The 21870-nt window shown below is 43.0% G+C and overlaps 1 protein-coding gene across 1 annotated transcript in view; it reads left to right on the top strand.

The window, feature by feature from the left end:
* Positions 1 to 21870, top strand: part of LOC135225796 (uncharacterized) — a 205054-nt gene that overhangs the window by 119423 nt on the left and 63761 nt on the right. Inside the window, exon 4 of the mRNA XM_064265286.1 lies at positions 16335 to 16522. Within this exon, the coding sequence (XP_064121356.1) occupies positions 16335 to 16522 (188 nt within the window). The remainder of the gene's footprint in view (positions 1 to 16334; positions 16523 to 21870) is intronic.

Below are 21870 nucleotides of genomic sequence, written 5' to 3' on the forward strand. Positions count from 1 at the left end.
TTATGTTCGTCCTAAGTCAGGTTGTAAAGGGGAAATCACAGAACAATTAGCGGTTCCTTGGAAGCTTCGTGAGCTAGTTTTGAAGTTAGCACATGATGAGCAAGGACATTTAGGAGTAAATAAAACTTTCAGGTGTATTAGTAGGGCGTACTTTTGGTCTAAAAATGCTAAAATGAAGAGTGACGTGAAGAGGTATATTTTAAGCTGTCACGAATGCCAAGTTGCCGGGAAACTGAATCAAGTAATTCCCAGAGCTCCGTTGTGTAGTATTCCTTCAGTAGGCGAATCTTTTGAGAATGTAGTTAACAATATGGTCGGACCTTCGTCTGTATGTAAGGGTAGAGAAGATTGCACAACTAATCTAGAGTATTATAAAAACAATTTAAGGAGTGCTTGGCAACTAGCGGAAGAGAACAGAAGTGCTTGGCAACAAGTGAAAGAGACAAATTTCTGTGTAAGAGATGAAGTTTTATTACTAGTCCAGAAAGAAGGTTCCTCTTTACCTTATAAGTTTGAAGGTCCTTTTGCAGTGTTAGAGGAGAGGGGAAATATACATTATGTAATTGATATGGGTAAAAGTAGAGCGAAGTGTATGCATGTAAACTTGATTAAGAATTATAAAGAACGCCCCGTGCCGTGGCCTCCGCCCGATGTGACAGTGTTACAAAGAGAAATTAGTTTTGAGAAAACGCAAGAGGTGTTTTAGTATTTCAAAGTTTTAAGCAGTTCAGAAAACGGAAAAAGTAAGAGAGAAGGATAATGTTATAGCAGGTAGCCTCTGGAGATTTTTCCAGAATGAGTAGCCTAATGTTATAGCAGGTAGCCTCTGGAGATTTTTCCAGAATGAGTAGCCTAATGTTATAGCAGGTAGCCTCTGGAGATTTTTCCAGAATGAGTAGCCTAATGACCGTTTTCTATTTAGGCACGAGTGGTTGAGTGAATGGAGAAGTATTAAAGCTTTATTCAGAATTGTTCCCCTGCTGTTTAATTCTTGTTTCTCTTTAGAAAAAAATGAAATCAGTTGATTTCATTTTTCTCTCTTTTTGGGGGGGACTTGTCATGGTAATTGCTTTATAGCAAAGAAAGATAAAGGAAAGGAAAACGCATCTTCGAGAAGTTCTACAGCAAGGAGGCTTTCGCGCGTGTGTTGGAGGTGCCTGTTCTCATGATGGTTCTAGAATTGGCGGGAGGGTTGTGGAACTTGACAGGCGCCGACGTGACGTGAGGAACGCCATGATTTCTGATGTAATACTTCGTCCAGATCCTTCTAAGAAGTTCCGGTAATCTCGGAAGCCTGTGACATTCGCTGGTGAGCCCCGCCCCCAGAATACCTTATAAATACGACTGACGAAGTAGGAGAAGGCAGATCATCATCAGAGAGAGTCACAGATCTGATCAGTGAGAGCTCAGCAGCAGAGATCAGAGATCATCCGAGAGAGATAAGAGAAGAAGGAACATACGAGGGATCAGAGAGGAAAAGGCGCCCGAGAATTGGTCGAATTCTGGTCAAGTCGTCATCAGGAGCAAGACTTCAGAGAAGAAACGTTCTGCAAGAGGTTTTGAGAAGTTCTTGCCCTTCGAGTATCAAGAATAGACAGTATTTTCTGCAATACGGAGTCAAGAAGTCGTCTGCAATTGCAGTTCTCCTTTTGTGAAGCCATCGCTTCGAGTCACAAACCTGGCTGGCAAGTACTTTCATTATCCCACCGTTTCCCCAGTTCACGCATTGTAAGATTTTACCTTTTTTATGTAAATAGGAGATACCATTCTGCATTTATCTTTGTTAGTAAGTTTGTAAATAAACCTTTGTTGTGTTTGTGTATCTTTCTATATTCGTATCCCCAGTTTCAACTGTTGGTGTTGAATTCTTTTTGTTTATCATAATATCGAAACTTGGAGCGGACTTCTCTCTCTCTGTCCATATCACCGACATTACCTTAAGGGTTGGTAGCAAAGAATAAGAAGTATGTGTGAACTTGTTTTTTTGTATATGTAACAGTTTCACTTGTTGGCAGCTTACAAAATTTGAGAATCACGGTAGCACTAGTGTCTGTGTTGGTAAGATAGGGACAGCCCCAGCAAGTAGTCAGTTGTTTCCTGCAAGCTCTCGACCATAGTTCAGTTGTGCGCAGTCAGCTTAAGTTTGTATTTCTGGGCTCAGCTCGTGTCGGCCTATGAAATATCCTTAAGATCATTATTTCTAGGCAAAATTAATCTAAAATTACCAGAGAAAAAACAAAATTAAGAAAATGTCAGTAAAACTGACTCGCTCACTCTATAAAAGAAGTGTCGGTATGTGAATATAGGCGAGTGGGATCACTACCACGAGTCATTCACCATTTAGACCTTCCAATATAAAATCCCCACCAGAGAGAGCTGATACTAAAGGGTGATGCGGCCGCTACTACTACTACTACTGACGCCACGGACAGCAGCGCCCCTAGCGGTCATCCTTAATCATTAGCTTTGCAGCGCTTGAGTGCTTTTTTCTCTCGTGTTGTGTTTTTCGTATTTTACCTCGTCATTACGATGGAACGTGCAGCTATCGCATCGGCTAAGTTAAGTGCCTCATAAGTAGTATTTTACTGTTTTTTAGTCTTCCAGGGACCAGTATTTTCCTTCTTAATAGGTCATATACGGTCTCCCGGTTGACTCGTGGCGGCTGCATGCCGCCTCGTGTTAAGATTTCCCGGTCTCCCATACTGGGACATCTACTTCTGGGCTTACTATTTTACGTTCATCGTTTATTACATCGTTTTTATAGCTAGGACAGCCCTTTTACCATTTCTCTTAGTTTGGTATTTAGGGCTATACCGTGTTTCTGGCCCAGCATCCCGGCTCTTGCTCTTCATCGGCTACCGCTGGCTCCGAGTAGTCAACTGTTCTTCGGAACAGCTTGCCTCTTCCTGGGCTTCTTTCTCTTTTACTAAAGTGTCTTTTCCCTCTTTACAATGTATTATCAGTGTTATTTAGGGTGTTAGGCTAGCCTAGGTGCATGTACCATGTGTTGGTACAGCCTGGTTCACGTGGCCCCTCCATGGTTATGTTGCTATCGCTGCTTAGGCCACCTGCGATCACGTGTCCCATAGCACCTTACCCTTCCCCTTCCCTCCCTACCAGGTATAGGGAGGGGTCTGGGGACTCCTTGGTTGCCATGACAACCACAGTAGCTTCCTCCCTCTCTCTCTGAGGAGGCCAGGAGCTCCCTCCCAGCTGGGGTACAGGGCGACCACTTGTCTCGGGTACCGGGTCACCGAGCGGGTAGCTGTAGGGACGGGGAGGGGTAGGCCACCCCCCCTCTCTCTCTCTCCCGCCGTGTTACGCCGGGACCCCCCCCCCCCCCCCCCCCCCCCCCCCCCCCCATTGCTCAGTCCCACCCTTCCCCTACTGTAATGAACGGAGCCTCCGATGAAGCTGGGGGCCCCTTTGGTTATAGGTTCGTCTGGCTCTCCGCCAGCGGGCGGGGTGGACATTACTAGTGGTCTGTCGCTTGCCTACTATATCCTTTTTTCAGCTACCGGAGGAGAGCTCGCTCTTACCAGGCACTTTCTAGGAGACGGAAAAAATTTATACTTCATTATATTATATATATTGGGATATACCCTAATATTACGGTGAATTTTAGTTTTAATTTATTTATGTGTACCATCTCCGTCGTTGTCCGTCATGGTTTCATGGCTCCTCACCACCCCTGGTTGGAATCTTTCTCCTGTCTCCGGCATAGCCTTAGACAACTCCAACCGCCTAGTTACCACACGTATTATGGCGGGGCTCTGGTTTAATCTAACTTTCACGCTCCGGCATGCAGCGGAGCAATTGTTAGGCTGTAAGTGTGCACCTGCTACTTATGTATCTCTCCACTTACAGGCTACCAACTGTCAGGTCCTGGGTTGCAACGCGACACTCTACGACCCCTGCGCCCATGAGGAGTGTAGGACTCACGCCCCGTGTGCCACCACCCACAATGGTCTGATCGTCTGGCACCCAGAAGCTTGCACCATCTGCTACGACCTTGTTAGTCAGCTGTTGGGTGGGGTAAGTCTACTCTTAGACTTCTTGGTCGTATCACTAATAACACTTAGTTTTAAGCTTTGTACAACCCTGTCTCCGCCGCTAGAAGCTTCATTTCGCCTTCTCTTTCAGGCTGCCGCCGTGAAGGAAGTCGCCTTGGCAACCCTGAAGGCTTGGGTGGGCGGCTTCGGGAAGAACGCCGCCAAGGGCCAGCCGTACATTCTCGACAAGAAGCTGGCCGTTCAGATCTTCCCCGGTGGCAAGTCGACCGGCTATGTTGACCCCATCTCGGCAGCCCCTCTCATAGCTTCGATACAGCAGGTGCAGCAGGCGTTCGGGTCCGTCTCCACGCAGGAGCCGGTCCCAGATGTGGCTAACCTGGACCTGAACATCGAGCCTATGGCGGTAGGGGCAGAGGATTTGTTGGTTAAGGTAGGTGTGTCGGGCGCCCAAGGTCTTTCCTTGGGCGCTCCTGGATCTTCTTCTCCTGTCCTTTCTACTGCTTCTTTCCAAGGCTTTACGGGATCTGAGATCCCTGCCCGCTCTCCCGCTCTTTCTGTACCCCCGAAGGTGAAGGGACAGAGAGAACAGAAGACCCTCCATAAGAACGACTTCACTAAGAAGTCGTCGTCTTCTTCAGCTAAGAAGTCTACGACTTCCTACGCTGACGCGGTGAAGGCAAAGCCGAGCTCTTCTTACTCTAAGAGCTCTAGAAGCAAGGCTTCTAAGGAGAAGGCTCGCGCTCCAGCCGAGCCAACGCCTTCTCCGGCATCCACCGCATCCACTCCGGTAACTCCTGTTGGGGTGGCGGGACCAAGCTCCTTTGATCCCACCAACCCTTTTTCGGCAGTGGTGATGCAGCAAGTGGGAGAGATGGTTGGCTCGAGGATGTCCGCCCTCGGGTCTAGGTTTGAACAGATGTTTGCGCAGCTGTCAAACACCATCAATCAGTCTGGCCAATCCATTCAGGATCTCTCTAACAAAGTTAGAGAACAAGAGGACCGTTTTGCTGGACTTTCTCAGGTTCCTCAGCCAAGCTCCCCCGTAGCAGGTACTGGCATTCTGCAGTTACCTCCCTACGAATCCCTACCAGCCTTCTCCATGGATAACCCATGGAGAGTGGCCGCTTATGCTCCATTTAAGGACGGCATGATCTCTATCCCGGAGTGTGGAACTCGAAGAATTGAGGACTTCGAGTTCTATCCTCCTGGACTGACTCAGCCTTTCATTGGGTATGCTAGGCTGACCGTGGCTGCTCTCACTAGAGAGGACAAGATTTCCCGAGAGAACGTGCTGTATAGTAGGGAGCACGCACAGCGGGAATGGGTTCACTGCCTAGAGGATTGGGAGTGTACTAACACTAAGCTCCAAGCTTTCAAGAGTCCTTTCACTATTTTCGCGACGTAAGAGGAGGCTTCTCTTCCGTTCGCTACCAAAATAGTGGAAGCGACTCTTCAGGCAGTCCTCAAGGATGAGCCCATGCCACAGCTGAGGGAAGCGGAGTCTACTTCTCCGCTCTTCCCAGCCTTTGGAGAATTGTGGGAGAACTTGCCTGCCACGTTCTCGATTGGTAAGCTTAAGCCAGACTGCGCAATGGACCAGTTTGGCGAGAAGCTTCCAAGGCTGCCTGATACCCTGATTCAGGCTGAGTTCGATGCTCGAACTAGATTTGGGAGGTCCCTTAACTCCCTAATCATCACAGAAATGGCTGCCCTGTCTTATGGCACAGAACCTTTATTCAAGATTCTGGCCAAATCTCAGCTCCAGACAGTACAAGCTGATGCTTTCGACTTCTTCCAAGCTAGGAGGAACTGCCGAAAGCACGTCTTGCAGGAGGCCACTATCAGGCATGAGCCTAATAGACTCCTGGCTTCCAGCATGTGGGGTGCGGACCTCTTCCCAGAGTCCTCTGTGAACGAGGTGCACCACGAGGCTGCTAGGCTCAACCAGAGCCTTAGGGCTAGGTGGGGCATCTCTTCCAAGAAGAAGCAAGAGACCGCCCCTACTGCTGGGAAGAAGCTGAAGAAGACAGGAAGAAGGTTCCAGCCTTACCAGAAGCAACAGCAGCAACAGCAGTTTGTTCAGGCCGTCCCAGTTACTCAACAGGGACAGCCGTCTACTTCAAAACAGGCTCAACCCATCCTCCTGTTGTCTCCTCAGTCTCAACCGTCAACCTCCTACGCAGTCTCGCCGGCCTTCAACTCTATGTACGAAAGCCAGGCCTACCCAGCCTTTAATAGGTTCTCTAGGGGTAGCAGGGCGAGGGGCCACTTTCACCAGCGTGGCACAGGGAGAGCTGCAAGAGGTAGACAATTCAGAGGAGGGCGCGGAGGTCAACCCGCCCAACAACAGTGAGGCTCCCCAGGTAGGAGGGAGGCTGTTCCTCTTCCGTCACAGGTGGGGGTTCAGCAAATGGGCACAGAGCATCGTGTCCAAAGGATTGGGTTGGAGTTGGATCAAAGATCCCCCTCCAATCAAATCATTCTATCAGGAACCATCAAAGGAATTGACAGATTATGCGGAGGAACTCCTTCAGAAAGGAGCTATTGCGAGAGTCAAGCATCTAAAATTTCAAGGTCGCTTATTCAGCGTGCCAAAGAAAGGCTCAACAAAAAGAAGGGTAATCTTAGACTTGTCAAAGCTAAACTCTTTCATTCGTTGCGACAAGTTCAAAATGCTCACCATCTCGCAGGTACGGACCTTACTTCCCCGTGGAGCCGTCACATCCTCCATCGATCTTACAGACGCATACTATCATATCCCTATAGCCAGGCACTTCCGTCCATTCCTAGGCTTCAAACTAGGAAATCAGACGTTCTCATTCAAAGTGATGCCCTTTGGTCTGAATGTAGCCCCCAGGGTATTCACGAAAATAGCAGAAGTGGTAGTTTGAGAACTCAAGGGATAATGGTAGCAGCATACCTCGACGATTGGTTGATCTGGGCACCAACGGTCGAGGAATGTCTCAAAGCCACAAAAAAGGTAGTTCAATTTCTGGAACATCTGGGGTTCCAGATAAACAAAACGAAATCCAGACTTACTCCAGAGTCTCGTTTTCAGTGGCTAGGAATCCAATGGGATTTGTCTTCCCACAATCTGTCAATTCCGGTGGTCAAAAGGAAAGAAATAGCCAAGTCTGTGAAACAATTTCTCAAATGCAAACAAACATCAAGGAGAAACCAGGAAAGAATCCTAGGTTCCCTTCAGTTTGCCTCAGTGACAGACATCCTCCTGAAAAGCAAGGCTGAAAGATATAATCGAGTTTGGCGATCGAGAGCAAATGCCAAATCTCGAGACAAGTTGTCAATAATTCCACAGATCCTTCGCAATCAGCTACGTCCATGGACAAAAGTGAAGAACCTTGCCAAATTAGTACCCCTTCAATATCCCCTTCCAGTGTTAACCATTCACACGGATGCCTCCCTGTTCGGATGGGGGGGGATATTCTCAATTCAAGCAAGTTCAGGGGACTTGGTCAGTTCAGTTCCGCCAGCTTCACATAAACGTCCTGGAAGCAATGGCAGTATTTCTTACCCTGAAGAGACTCCTTCCCCCGAAGAAGTCTCATCTAAGACTAGTTTTGGACAGTGCAGTGGTAGTACATTGCATCAACAGAGGAGGGTCCAAATCCAAACACGTAAATCATGTCATGATAGCTATCTTTGCGCTAGCAGACAAACACAGATGGCATCTGTCCGCCACTCACCTGGCGGGGGTAAGAAATGTGATAGCAGACGCTTTGTCCCGGTCAGTCCCTCTGGAATCAGAATGGTCCCTGGACGACGGGTCATTCCAGTGGATATGCCGGAGAGTCCCAGGTCTCCAAGTAGATCTCTTCGCCTCACAAGCGAACCACAAGCTCCCTTGCTATGTGGCCCCCAACCTGGACCCTCTGGCTTATGCCACGGACGCCCTGTCGTTAGATTGGAATCAATGGAGGAAAATTTATGTTTTTCCTCCAGTGAATCTTCTTTTGAAAGTCTTGAGCAAGCTGAGGACTTTCAAGGGACTAGTAGCTCTGATTGCTCCAGACTGGCCAAAAAGCAACTGGTATCCCCTGCTTCTGGAATTGGGTCTCCGACCTCAACGGATTCCCAATCCCAAGCTGTCGCAATCAGTACAAATGAGGACTGTGTTCGCTTCCTCAGGAATTCTTCAGACCCTAACTTTATGGACTTCATGAAGTTTGCGGCTAACAAAGATGCTAACATTGATCCACAAAACATCCTCTTCCTAGAATCAGATAGAAGAGAGTCAACTATTAGACAATATGACTCAGCTGTTAAAAAATTAGCATCCTTCCTGAAAGAATCAAACACTACAACCATGACAGTTAACTTAGCTATATCCTTTTTCAGGTCCTTGTTTGAAAAAGGCTTAGCAGCTAGCACTATTACTACTCATAAATCGGCTTTGAAGAAAATCTTTCAGTTGGGTTTCCAGATAGACCTAACAGAATCTTACTTTACGTCTATTCCCAAAGCCTGTGCTAGACTTAGACCTTCTCAAAGGCCTACTGCAGTTTCATGGTTCTTAAATGATGTCCTCAAACTAGCCTCAGATACTGACAATCGTCTTGCACATTCATAATGCTTCTTAGAAAGACGTTATTCTTATTAAGCCTGGCTTCAGGAGCCAGAATTTCAGAACTGTCGGCTCTATCCAGAGATGCGGGTCATGTGGAATTCCTCCCCTCAGGAGAAGTTCTACTTGCCCCGGATCGTAGCTTTTTGGCTAAAAATGAGGATCCCCTTGCAAGGTGGGCTCCTTGGAAAGTCATCCCACTTCCGCAAGATCCTTCTCTCTGCCCAGTATCAACTTTAAGAGCCTTTCTATCTCGTACATCCTCAAGATCCTCAGGTTCTCTCTTTATGAGAGAAAAAGGTGGTACTTTATCAGTAAAAGGAATCAGACAACAGATCCTTTACTTCATTAAACAAGCCAATCCTGATTCATTTCCAAAAGCACATGACATCAGAGGAGTAGCCACCTCAATTAATTACTTCCAACATATGAACTTTGAGGATCTTAAAAAGTATACTGGATGGAAATCACCGACAGTCTTTAAACATCATTACCTAAAGTCCTTGGAATCTTTAAAATTTTCTGCAGTAGCAGCAGGAAACATTGTTTCTCCTGATACTGTATAGTAGTTGTAGTATAGATCCAGGTCTCCTTTCTACCTACCTCGTCCAACATGCCTCACCCTATTGCCATGCTACTCGGAATACTCTAGCCTTAGCCGCTAGAATCATATTGGTGGATTGTCCCTTATTTTTTTGCTAGGGACATCCACGTTATGTACATATATTGTACTTCAGTGTTTCTACCCTTATTTTTATGCTAGGGTAGAACACAATGTGTTTGTATATTTTGTAAATATCTTGTTTAAGTGAATCATTCTATTGTTTTGCCATTACATTATTATATGTTACTATGTTTAATATAAGTTAATTTTAAGTACTTTATATTAATTGCTTTCTTTATCATACCATTGTTTAAGATAAGTTAGCTTTAAGTACTTTGTTTGTATACTGTAATGTCCCTGATTCACTTATATTATATATTTCTTTTTACTACTGGTTTTCATTTGTCCTTATTCCCATCTTGTCTGTTTCTCTGGTACTATTTCATAGGCCGACACGAGCTGAGCCCAGAAAAGGGATTTTGACGTAGGAAAAATCTATTTCTGGGTGATTGGCTCGTGTCGCCCTATGAAATATCCTTAAGATCATTATTTCTAGGCAAAATTAATCTAAAATTACCAGAGAAAAAACAAAATTAAGAAAATGTCAGTAAAACTGACTCGCTCACTCTATAAAAGAAGTGTCGGTATGTGAATATAGGCGAGTGGGATCACTACCACGAGTCATTCACCATTTAGACCTTCCAACATAAAATCCCCACCAGAGAGAGCTGATACTAAAGGGTGATGCGGCCGCTACTACTACTGATGCCACGGACAGCAGCGCCCCTAGCGGTCATCCTTAATCTATGAACATCTTGTCCTGCAGGGTGGGTAAAAGAAAACAGGGTGGGTTTCATAGGGCGACACGAGCCAATCACCCAGAAATAGATTTTTCCTACGTCAAAATCCCTTTTCGTTGACTTTTCTTACATATGGTTTGGTGAAGCACTGGTAGCCTAAGGTTTTGTACTATATTATGTTTTTTGGATTAGTTTTCTGTTTAGAGACAGTATTTGACAATTAGTGTAATGGTATTTGACTTAATTTTGACTCAATTCAATATGTCTTACACAAGCTCTGTTAGCGTAAGGTTTTACAGCAAAGGCTGTAATACACAAATGATAAAAGAGAAGTATGACTTGCACACTTTGTGCTTTGATTCCAAGGGACAAGAGTGTTCTAGCAACAAGACTTGCAATGAATGTGAAGGTTGGGATGCAGAAATTGGAAATTGCCAGCTTCTCACTTACCTAAATTGGATAGAGAGAGGAGACATAAGGCGGCTGCTAGAGCCAACTCTTAAGACGGTAGGATCTAAGATATTAGATAGTTCTACTAAGTCTGTAGATAATTTAGTTCCTGCTTTGTCGCCCTTTCCCATTTCTCCGACTAATTTACCCGTTCCTATACCCAGCTCCCCCACTTCTGACCCCGGAACCCCTTGCCACCTCAAATTGAAGATTAATGAAGTCTTTAATACTAAAATGGTGTTGTTTGTAGAAAGAGTAGCTGTTGCTCCTAGGCAAAGATCACTGGTGTACTTCTCTGCATCTGGAAACAGTCATACCAGAGGCTGTAGGGAGGTCAGTGGGGAGTGTCCACAGACAGTTGTCACCTCATTCGGGCCTGTTGCATCTTAGGTTATGACAAAGGATAGCCACTGGTAGGGCATCCAAAAGGAAGTCCACAGGCTGTCCTCAAGTTCTGAGGTGTAAGAATAGGCGCCAGTGGTGCTTGAGGGGTGAATTGCAGCAATGGAAAAGGCCTGCATCAGACTCAGTTCACTTTCTCACAGTGCCATGCACAAGATTTTGGGAACCAAAGAAACTGTCTTGCAGTTTTTGGAATTCCCAGGAACATCTCTCCTTGGATCGGCTGTGATAGCACGCAAGAGCTCCTCTTTGTCTAGACATGAAGAAATAAACATATCCCTTTTTCAGGATGATTAACTTCTTCGCTCACAGACAGAGCAGAAGTGTAGGGAGGACATCAAGAGGACAATTCTTTTAGCCCAAGAATTGGGCATACTTATCAACTTTCAGAAGTCCCAGTCTTACAGGATATGAAGGAAATGGTTCTAAGCCAAATAAATACTTGTATTTCCTTCAGCATAATCTATAGCAGACTTTGTTTCATGCAGCTGAAACATATGATCCATTATTTGCTTGGAAGATAATTGAGCCTCTATTGATTTATGCTACTTTTTACCACCTGCATGATTTGCGACTAACTGACTTGAATGACTCAACCCTTAGGAGCTCGGGTAAAAAATTGATATGCAGCACCCTAGGCCTGGGAAACTTTGAGGTCAACCAATTTAAGAAAATAACACATCACTGGAAAGAGGAATATATGCAAATGCTCATGGTGCAAGAAATTTTTTTTTTCCCTATCTTCCATGAGAAGTTGAAAATTACTAATTTACAAGATAGTCATAAATTTTACCAAGTTATACATATTTTTTCTAATAAATGATTTTATGTTATTTTGTAAAATTATAATTAAAGCTCACTCAGTATCATGCAAATTTATTGAGATCAAAGTTGTAGCAACGTTTTTGGATTGTACATGTCTTTTCTAATATATCTTTGCACTTTTATTTGCAAAAGTACAATTACACCTAACATACTAGGTATCATAAGGGATAAGAACTAAAACCAACAGCAACCTGTGGTTATATTTATAAGCAAATACATATATAATAAGACATCATGTGAGAGAAAGAAGCAGTGCATCTCTCCTTGAAGTCAGGTACGCAACTAATTCTGTCATGAAGCACCCACTTTATCTGAATCAGTCTAAAAGTTGCCCGATTCCCTCAAGTAGATGGCACATAATATTGTTACTCACCATGAGTGAATCCGTCAACCACCCAAAACCTGCTAACACTACTCATAGAGTATCCATGCATCAAGGGTTAATGGGCTAACTCTGATTGGCTGACTGGTGGCATATCATACTGTTTGGAGTACATACAATGGAACCTCGACATACGAAAGTCCCAACTTACAAAAATTCAATTTACGTAAGCAAATACAAAGATTTTTTGCCTCTGCATACTAAAATAATTTAGGTTACGAAAGGTTGTTACTGTAAAGTCCCGAGATTTGCCCAGGCCTCCGAGAACAATTTTAAAACTTGCGCGCCGCCAAATGAGTAGACTCACCACCATCCTCCCGCTCTCCCATTGGTTCCTGATGCTAGTCATGGCCGTAAGATCCTGCTCTCCTATTGGTCAGGATCTCTCCCATCGTGCATCTATGAAAGGCGTCCTTCGGGCACTCCGTAGCAGCATCGTTATCGTACACACGCAGAATTCGCTGGTTCACATACTATATGATTTCCTTTGTTAACATAAACTCGTGTTAGTGATTTCGCTTTGTACTTTATCGTGTTGTGTGAGAACTTAATTAGTACATAACTTAATTACATATAGTAGTCATGGGTCCCAAGAAAGTTGCTGAAGTTCACAGAAAGAAGAGGATGCTTTCTATGGAAACAAAAATGGAGATTATCAAAAAGTTTGAGGCTGGCATGCGGTTGAGTGTGATCGCTAAGGAATATGGCCAAAATCCGTCGACGATAGGCACCATCCTTAAGCAGAGGGAAGCCATCAAAGCAGCTACACCTTCCAAGGGCATCACTATTTTGTCCAACAAGAGGAGCCACATGCACGATGAGATGGAGAGGCTGCTTCTTGTATGGATAAAAGACAAAGAAATCGCTGGCGATACAATAACCGAGACGACAATTTGCCAGAAGGCCAGCGCTATTTTCGGCGATTTGATTGCCCAGGCCGAAGATGATGGAGGATAAGAGATATCGACGCCAACCCTAGACTTCAAGGCTTCTCTTGGGTGGTTTGAAAAATTCCATAACCGGACTGGTATCCATTCGGTGGTGTAGCATGGGGAGGCGGCCAGCTCGGACACGAAAGCGGCCGAAGCCTTTATTAAGACATTCGACGAGATGGCGATCAACGAAAGCTACAGTTCTCAGCAAGTCTTCAACTGTGATGAGACTGGCCTTTTTTTGGAAAAAAATGCCTCGTCGGACGTACATCTCGGAGGAAGAGAAGAAGCTACCCGGGCATAAGCCTATGAAAGACAGGCTTACGCTCACACTTTGTTCCAACGCCAGGGGAGGTTGTAAGGTGAAGCCCCTACTTGTCTATCATTCGGAGACTCCTCGAGCCTTCAAGGCTCACAAAGTACTAAGGGAGAAGCTTCCAGTGATGTGGAAGGGCTAATGCAAAAGCCTGGGTAACGAGACTGTTGTTCACCGAGTGGATAAATGTGTGTTACGGCCCAACAGTGAAGAAATTCTCGGAAGAGAAGTGCCTCCCTCTGAAATGCCTGCTGGTGTTGGACAATGGCCCTGCTCACTCTCCTGGCCTCGAGGAAGATATCCTAGCGGAGTATTCCTTCATCAAGGTTCTTTATCTTCCGCCTAACACCACCCCTCTCCTCCAGCCCATGGACCAGCAAGTGATATCGAACTTCAAGAAGCTGTATACGAAACATCTTTTCAAGAGATGTTTCGACATCACCGATACCACAAAGTTCACCTTGCGTGAATTTTGGAAGGAGCATTTTGACATTATGATATGCATCCGACTCATCGATCAAGCTTGGCAGGAGGTTTCGAGGCGAACCTTGAATTCCTCGTGGAGGAAACTCTGGCCTGATGCCGTATCCGCCCGAGACTTCGAGGGATTCGACGTGGGCGAAGCTGATGCAGATTCAGAAATAGTTGATGATCCTGAAACTGTTTCGCAACCAGATTTTGACAAGATCGTTGCACTCGGCAAGTCCATGGGGCTGGTCGTCGACGAGGACGACATCAATGACCTTCTCAAGGAGCACCAAGAGGAGCTTATGAAAGATGACCTGAAGGAGTTGGAGGCCATGCAACATACGTGGTTCAAGAAGAGTTCTCTAGCAGAGGCAAGGAGGAGGAGGAGGACCCTATGACAATGGCAGAAATTAAGGTTGCTCTAGCTGCTTTTCATAAGGTGCAATCATTTGTAGAAAAGAGACACCCCGAAAAGGCTTACACAGGTCATATGCTTGCGCAGTTCGATGACGTTTGCCTGAGTCGTTTCAGGAACATTGTGAAAAGCAGGCAGAAGCAATCTTCCTTGGACAGGTTATTTTTTTTAATTTTTTTAAGAGGCCTTTAGTAGGAGTAAGCAAACCAGAAGATCCAAGTGATACGAAAAAACAGAAAGTTGAAAGTGGTAAAGAAATTGAAATTTTGAAAAAAAAAAAAAAAAAACATTAAGTATAAAAAAGTAAAAAATAATGTTTTCATACATTCAACTTACCTGTCAGATATATACATAGCTATCGACTCCGTCGTCCCCGACAGAAATTCGAATTTCGCGGCACACACTACAGGTAGTTTTTTGTAAAGTGTTAACGTTTTGTGCCATTTGCTGATGTGTTTCGTAAAGTTTAGTGTTAATGTTTCCTGTCATTTTTTAATGTGTTTCGTAAAGTTGAGTGTTAATGTTTTCTGCCATTTGTCCTCCTCTGTCACCACTTTCAAAGATCGCCTCACTCGGAAGGTAAGGTTTCACATTTTACTACATACGTATGTACGTACGGTATTTCTTTTACCATGTACACTAATACACTTTATTTACAGGTATGTATGTAGTACATATTAGTAGTATATGTATGAGGGTAAGTCAATAAGTATCCGCACTCCAATTTTTTTTATTTAATACAACAGCAATACAAAGTTTACAATGACATCATTTTTCAACATAGTCACCCTGCTTTTCAATGCACTTGGTCCATCGTTGCACTAGCTTTTCGGTACCCTCAGAAAAAAACGTTTTCTGTTGAGCATTGAGCCACATATGTACCGCTTCCCTCACCTGCTGATCGGTGGCGAAACGACGGCCTCTTAAAGCATCTTTAAGTGGACCAAACAGATGGTAATCAGACGGGGCGGGATCAGGACTGTATGCAGGATGTTCCAACACCTCGAAATGAAGTTCTTGAAGAGTGTTAATGGAGTGGGCAGCGGTATGTGGACGGGCGTTGTCATGCAACAAAAGAATGCCTTCCGACAATAGACCTTGGTGTTTGTTGCGAATTGCCGGCTTCAACTTGTTGATAAGCTTATCACTGTAGCGTTCACTGTTTACTGTTGACCCTGTTTCCAGGTGATGTTCCAGAATTGGCCCTTGTGAGTCCCAAAAAACTGTGAGCATCACTTTTCCTGCAGAGGGTTGACTCTTGAATTTTTTTTTTACTGGAGATCAGCAGGTGAAGGAAGCGGTGCATACGTGGCTCAATGCTCAACAGAAAACGTTTTTTTCTGAGGGTATCGAAAAGCTAGTGCAACGATGGACCAAGTGCATTGAAAAGCAGGGTAACTATGTTGAAAAATTATGTTATTGTAAACTTTGTATTGCTGTTGTATTAAATAAAAAAATTGGAGTGCGGATACTTATTGACTTACCCTCGTAGTTTAAGTTAAGTATTGAATGGTCCAAATTGTTGTATTTCATTGTTTATTGGCCAATTTAGCTTTATTATAAACTTTACTGGGGTGTTTTTGTAGGGCTTGGAACAAATTAGGCAATTTACATGTAAAATGTGGTTCAAGATACGAAAAAATCAGGTTACGAAGGCCACTTCAGAACGGATTAATTTTGTATCCTGAGGTACTACTTATATATAAACTGATGCGTAATGTATTTGGATTGGTTCATAAGAAAGGGAAGACCATAGCTTCCAACTTTTAATAAGAGCTCCTTTAGATTCTATCCTGTCCTTTGTGTGGCATTGTTAATAAGAATTTTATTGTGATTTGGTGGTTTAGTTGATTTTTAGTAGATTTGTTTCTTATTAGGGGTTTGAGTGTGACTGTTTGTAATTTTCGCAAAGTTTTTATCATAAATTATATTTATATACGTTTTCCAAAAATTATTAGCATTGTTATATTCTTTCCTATGATAATTTTGTGGTGCTGAGTGATTCAGAGTACAATTACCATTTGAACATGTGCTGAGCCTTTGAAAGGTTTTTGTCCCATATTTTTTGGTTGTTCTTCCATGTGCATTACATTGTACTTTTCTAGAATTTAATATTCATGGCAAAAGTAATTTGTTTCTTTCCAGGCCAATTCTGTGTAAGGACATTAGTTATGGAAGCTCATCCAAGTGTCCCAAAGGTGATACTTGTCCATTGAGTCACAGCAGTTTTGAAGTTCGGTATCACCCCAATATCTACAAAATGTATAACTGTAAAGCATTTAAGGAAGGTTACTGTGAAAAAAGGGAGTTCTGTGAATATATCCATAAATCAGGTGAGTTATGTGTACATATATTACATATTCTTAAGAATTAAGATTTCCTTCCTTCAACAAAAGATCTCATTTCAGTACAACCCAGTTATAATGAATCATAAAGAATCATGCTAGAAAATGTATGTTATATCTTTGGAAGGATTTGATGTTTTTAGTATGGTGTAATCAAGTCTTAACAGCAGTAAATTAATGCACAGTCATAGCTCACAATGTGTTGTTAATGCATTCCAAGACTTGACTGAACCTGAAAATTATCCAAATTGAGTAAATTCTCTATAAAAAAATTACATAAACGCCCAATAAACATTCCCATAATGTTATTAATACAGTAAGTCTTGGTTGTTTAACATTTTCTTTTTAATTAATTTATACATTCATGTTGATCCTAATAGTACAAGGAAAAAATATTTATATGTATCTGATACTCTACTAAAACAATTCTTGTACAGTGGTACCTCAATATACAAAAGTCCCAGCTTACAAAAAATTCAAGTTACGAAAGCAAATACGAAGAATTTTTGGGCTCTACATACGAAAATAATTCGTGTTACGAAAGGTTGTTGCTGTAAAGTCCTGAGATTCGCCCGGACTGCCGAGAACAATTTTAAAACTCGCGCGCCGCCAACTGAGTAGACTCGCCACCATCCTCCCACTTTCCCATTGGTTCCTAATGCTAGTTACCGCCATAAGATCCTGCTCTCATATTGGTCAGCATCTCTGCCATCATGCTCTATGTTCTTCTTCGGCCACTCTGTAGCAGCATCGTTATCGTACGCACGCGGAATTTGTTTGTTCACATACACGATTTCATTTGTTAGCGTAAATTCGTGTTAGTGATTTCATTGTACTACTTTATCGTGTTGTGTGAGAAGTTAATTAGTATACTACATAACTTATTTACATACAGTATAGTCATGGTTCCCAAGAAAGTTGCTGAAGTTCACGGAAAGAGGAGGATGCTTTCTATGGAGACAAAAATGGAGATTATCAAAAAGTATGAAGCTGGCATTCTTTTGAGTGTGATCGCTAAGGAATACGGCCGAAATCCGTCGACGATAGGCACCATCCTTAGGCAGAAGGAAGCCATCAAAGCAGCTACACCTTCCAAGTGCGTGACTATTTTGTCCAACAAGAGGAGCCATGTGCATGACGAGATGGAGAGGCTGCTTCTTGTATGGATAAAAGACAAAGAAATCGCTGGCGATACGATATCCGAGACAGCAATCAGCCACAATGCCAGCACTATTTTTGGCGATTTGATTGCCCAGGCCGAAGGTAATGGAGAAGGGACTGGCATCCATTCGGTGGTGTGGCATGGGGAGGCGGCCAGCTCGGACACGAAAGCGGCCGAAGCCTTTATTAAGACGTTCGACGAGATGATGATCAACAAAGGCTACATTTCTCAGCAAGTCTTCAACTGTGATGAGACTGGCCTTTTTTGGAAAAAAATGCCTCGTCGGACGTACATCACGGAGGAAGAGAAGAAGCTACCCGGGCATAAGCCTATGAAAGACAGGCTTACGCTCGCACTTTGTTTGAACATCAGTGGGGATTGCAAGGTGAAGCCCCTACTTGTCTATCATTCGGAGACTCCTCGAGCCTTCAAGGCCCACAAAGTGCTAAAGGAGAAGCTTCCAGTGATGTGGAGGACTAATGCAAAAGCCTGGGTAACGAGACTTTTGTTCACCGAGTTGGTAAATCTGTGTTTCGGCCCAACAGTGAAGAAATTCTTGGAAGAGAAGCGCCTCCCTCTTGAAATGCCTGCTGGTGTTGGACAATGGCCCTGCTCACCCTCCTGGCCTCGAGGAAGATATCCTAGCGGAGTATTCTTTCATCAAGGTTCTTTATCTTCCGCCTAACACCACCCTTCTCCTCCAGCCCATGGACCAGCAAGTGATATCGAACTTCAAGAAGTTGCTTATGAAACATGTTTTCAAGAGATGTTTCGACATCACCGATACCACAAACCTCACCTTGTCTGAATTTTGGAAGGAGCATTTCGACATCGCAATATGATCCAACTGATCGATCAAGCTTGGCAGGAAGTTTCAAGGCGAACCTTGAATTCATCGTTTAGGAAACTCTGGCCTGATGCCATATCCGCCCGAGACTTCGAGGGATTCGACGTGGGCGAAGCTGATGCAGATTCAGAAACAGTTGACGATCCTGAAACTGTTTCGCAACCAGATCTTGATGAGATCGTTGCAGTCGGCAAGTCCATGGGCTGGTCGTCGACGAGGACGACATCAATGACCTTCTCGAGGTGCACCAAGAGGAGCTTACGACAAATGACCTGAAGGAGTTGGAGGCCATGCAACATACGTGGTTCAAGAAGAGTTCTCTAGCAGCGGCGAGGAGGAGGAGGAGGACCCTTTGACAACGGCAGAAATTAAGGATGCTCTAGCTGCTTTTCATAAGGTGCAATCATTTGTAGAAAAGAGACACCACACCCCAAAAAGGCTTACACAGGTCATATGCTTGCGCAGTTCGTTGACGTTTGCCTGAGTCGTTTCAGGAACATTGTGAAAAGCAGGCAGAAGCAATCTTCCTTGGGTAGTTATTTTTTAAAGAGGCCTTTAGTAGAAGTAAGCAAACCAGAAGATCCATGTGATACGAAAAAACAGAAAGTTGAAAGTGAAGAAATTGAAATTTTGTAAAAAAAAAAAAAAAAAAACGTAAAGTATAAAAAAGTAAAAAAAAAAAAGTAAAAATCAAAAAAAAGGAAAAAAAAAAGAAATTTAATTTTAAGTTTTTTATAAAGTTAAGTGTTAATGCTTTGTGCCATTTGTTAATGTGTTTTGTAATTTTTAGTGTTAATGTTTTCTGCCATTTTTTAATGTGTTTCGTAAAGTTAAGTGTTCATGTTTTCTGCCATTTGTCCTCCTCTGTCGCCACTTTCAAAGATCGCCTCACTCGAAAGGTAAGGTTCCACATTTTACTACATCCGTATGTACGTACAGTATTTCTTTTACCATGTACACTAATACAGTGGACCCCCCATATTCACGTTCTCCGGATTCGCGGACTCACACATTCGCGGATTTCTCTCGGTAACGTTTCCCCGCATTATTCACGGAAAATTCGCACATTCGCAGTATTTTTCCATGAGAAATATCTACTAATTCCTGGTTTTTTTATCAATTTCATCATAAAATGAACTTTTTGTGAAAAAACTATTAAAAAAAACCAAGTATAAAAATTTTTAGTGGGTTTTTCTTCAGTTTTAACTAACAAAATATGCTATTTTTAGCCTTTTTATTGGGTTTCCAAACTTCCGCGGGTTCTAACTATTCACGGGGGGTCTGGTACGCATCCCCCACGAATACGGGGGACCACTGAACACTTTATTTACAGGTACATATAGTAGTGTATGTAGTTTAAGTTAGGTATTGAATGGTCCAAATTGTTGTATTTCATTGTTTATTGGTCAATTTAGCTTTATTATAAAATTTATTGGGGTGTTTTTGTAGGGCTTGGAACGAATTAGGCAATTTACATGTAAAATGTGGCTCAAGATATGAAAACATCAGGTCACGAAGGCTGTTTCGGAACGGATTAATTTCGTATCCTGAGGCACTACTGTATACGTACGAAAATGGATACGTACGTACATAGTAGATCTTGTAACTATTTTTACGCCACCAGTTATTTCTTTTATAGGGTAATGTATTAAACTAACTTTCAAGTCAAATTACAGTAACTTTTAACTTCATTTAAAAGTTAGCTGATTACTTCGGGAGCATGATTAAGGTCATATTTAGTATTCAAACTCTAGAAGTAAGCATTTATTAGCATTTTTAGAGACCGTGCCAAACTTATGCAAAACTTCCCTTACGTGAGGGGGGGGTCCTGGAACCTAACTATTGTAAGCTCAGGATATTACTGTATTACATTGTGAACTGCAGACAAGTACCACTTCCTTGCTTGCCCCAATGAAGAATGGCTACCATTCCTACATTGAGAGAAGGTAAGTATCGTCCCAACCTCTTAATATAATAGGACATTGCAGTCATGTTGTCTAGAACCAACAAAATGTATCTTTTCTGGAGGTTTTTTGAGAGACAAAATGACAGCCATCAGCTCTAGGAAGTTGATATGATGCTGTAGGTCAAAGCAAATGTACGTCTGAATGATAGGGGATACTTGAAAGTAACAGTTTTAGGCTGGGACTTCTTAATTTTGCCGCATAACTTTGAAAGGATGTTAGGGTGTTCTGGGATGATAGTTTGAGGTATATATTTTTGTTTGAACTGTCAAGTTTGGCAGTGAACTGTTAAAATAGGCAGTTATAAGTGTTTTAGTGTGAATATAGTCTACTTAAGAGTAACAGGAGTAGGAGAATATGTACTGTAATGTAAGGATTACTTTTGGTGTTTTGGGATGATGGTCAGGGATGTACCGTATATACGTGTGTAATATTCGACTGCATGTAATGTTCAACCCCAGTTTTTACTGCATATCTTAAGATTTTAGCATATACTCCATATAATGTTCCAGTTTTGATTCTGGCCATGAGCCTAGGCTACGTTTCTATATTTTTGGAATCAAAACATGGTGGTAGCATAGGTTATGGTAGCAGTTGCTAAAAATCTTAAAATATGCCAATGAAATGTATAAAACATCAGTAGACAGTGAACCCCCATATACGCGGGCATTGCATACTTACCCCCCCCCCCCCCCCCACCCCCCCCCCCCCCCCCCCCCCCGAAAAGCTAGAATCTGTGAATATTTAGAACCCCTCTCTAGAAATACCCATAACAGCCTATCTTGAAAGTTCAAATATCAAATGTATAACTTAAAAGTATCATCCTATATCAAATATAATTATTATTCTATTACTGTATTAATCTTTGAAATGAATTAATATCATCAGAGAGAGAGGAGAGAGAGAGAGAGAGAGAGAGAGAGAGAGAGAGAGCATTGAATAGGCAACATCATATATTTGACTATCAAGAATGAAATTATGAATTATTTCAGAGACATAGAGAATACATATGAGAGGGAGAGTGAGGGAATAACTCCTTACGATATAAAAATATTGAAATGAACCTCTATAGGCAACACTTCTTCCCCCGCCATACATATATCTTTTCCACAGAGAGAGAGAGAGAGAGAGAGAGAGAGAGAGAGAGAGAGAGAGAGAGAGAGAGAGAGAGAGAGAGAGAGAGAACATCCCTACCCTTGCTGTCAGGTTTCTTGACATTGTGATAGCTCCACCCTCTCCTCTCTCTCCAAGTCTCTATGCTAAAAGAGTGGGGTTTCCTTCATTCTTACATAATTTTCTAATATATAAACTAAAATCTTACCAATCACTATAGTATTTTTTTATGAAATGGTATTATTCTTGT

The sequence above is a fragment of the Macrobrachium nipponense genome, chromosome 13, assembly GCF_015104395.2.
Source record: "Macrobrachium nipponense isolate FS-2020 chromosome 13, ASM1510439v2, whole genome shotgun sequence".
In the NCBI taxonomy this organism is placed as follows: domain Eukaryota; kingdom Metazoa; phylum Arthropoda; class Malacostraca; order Decapoda; family Palaemonidae; genus Macrobrachium; species Macrobrachium nipponense.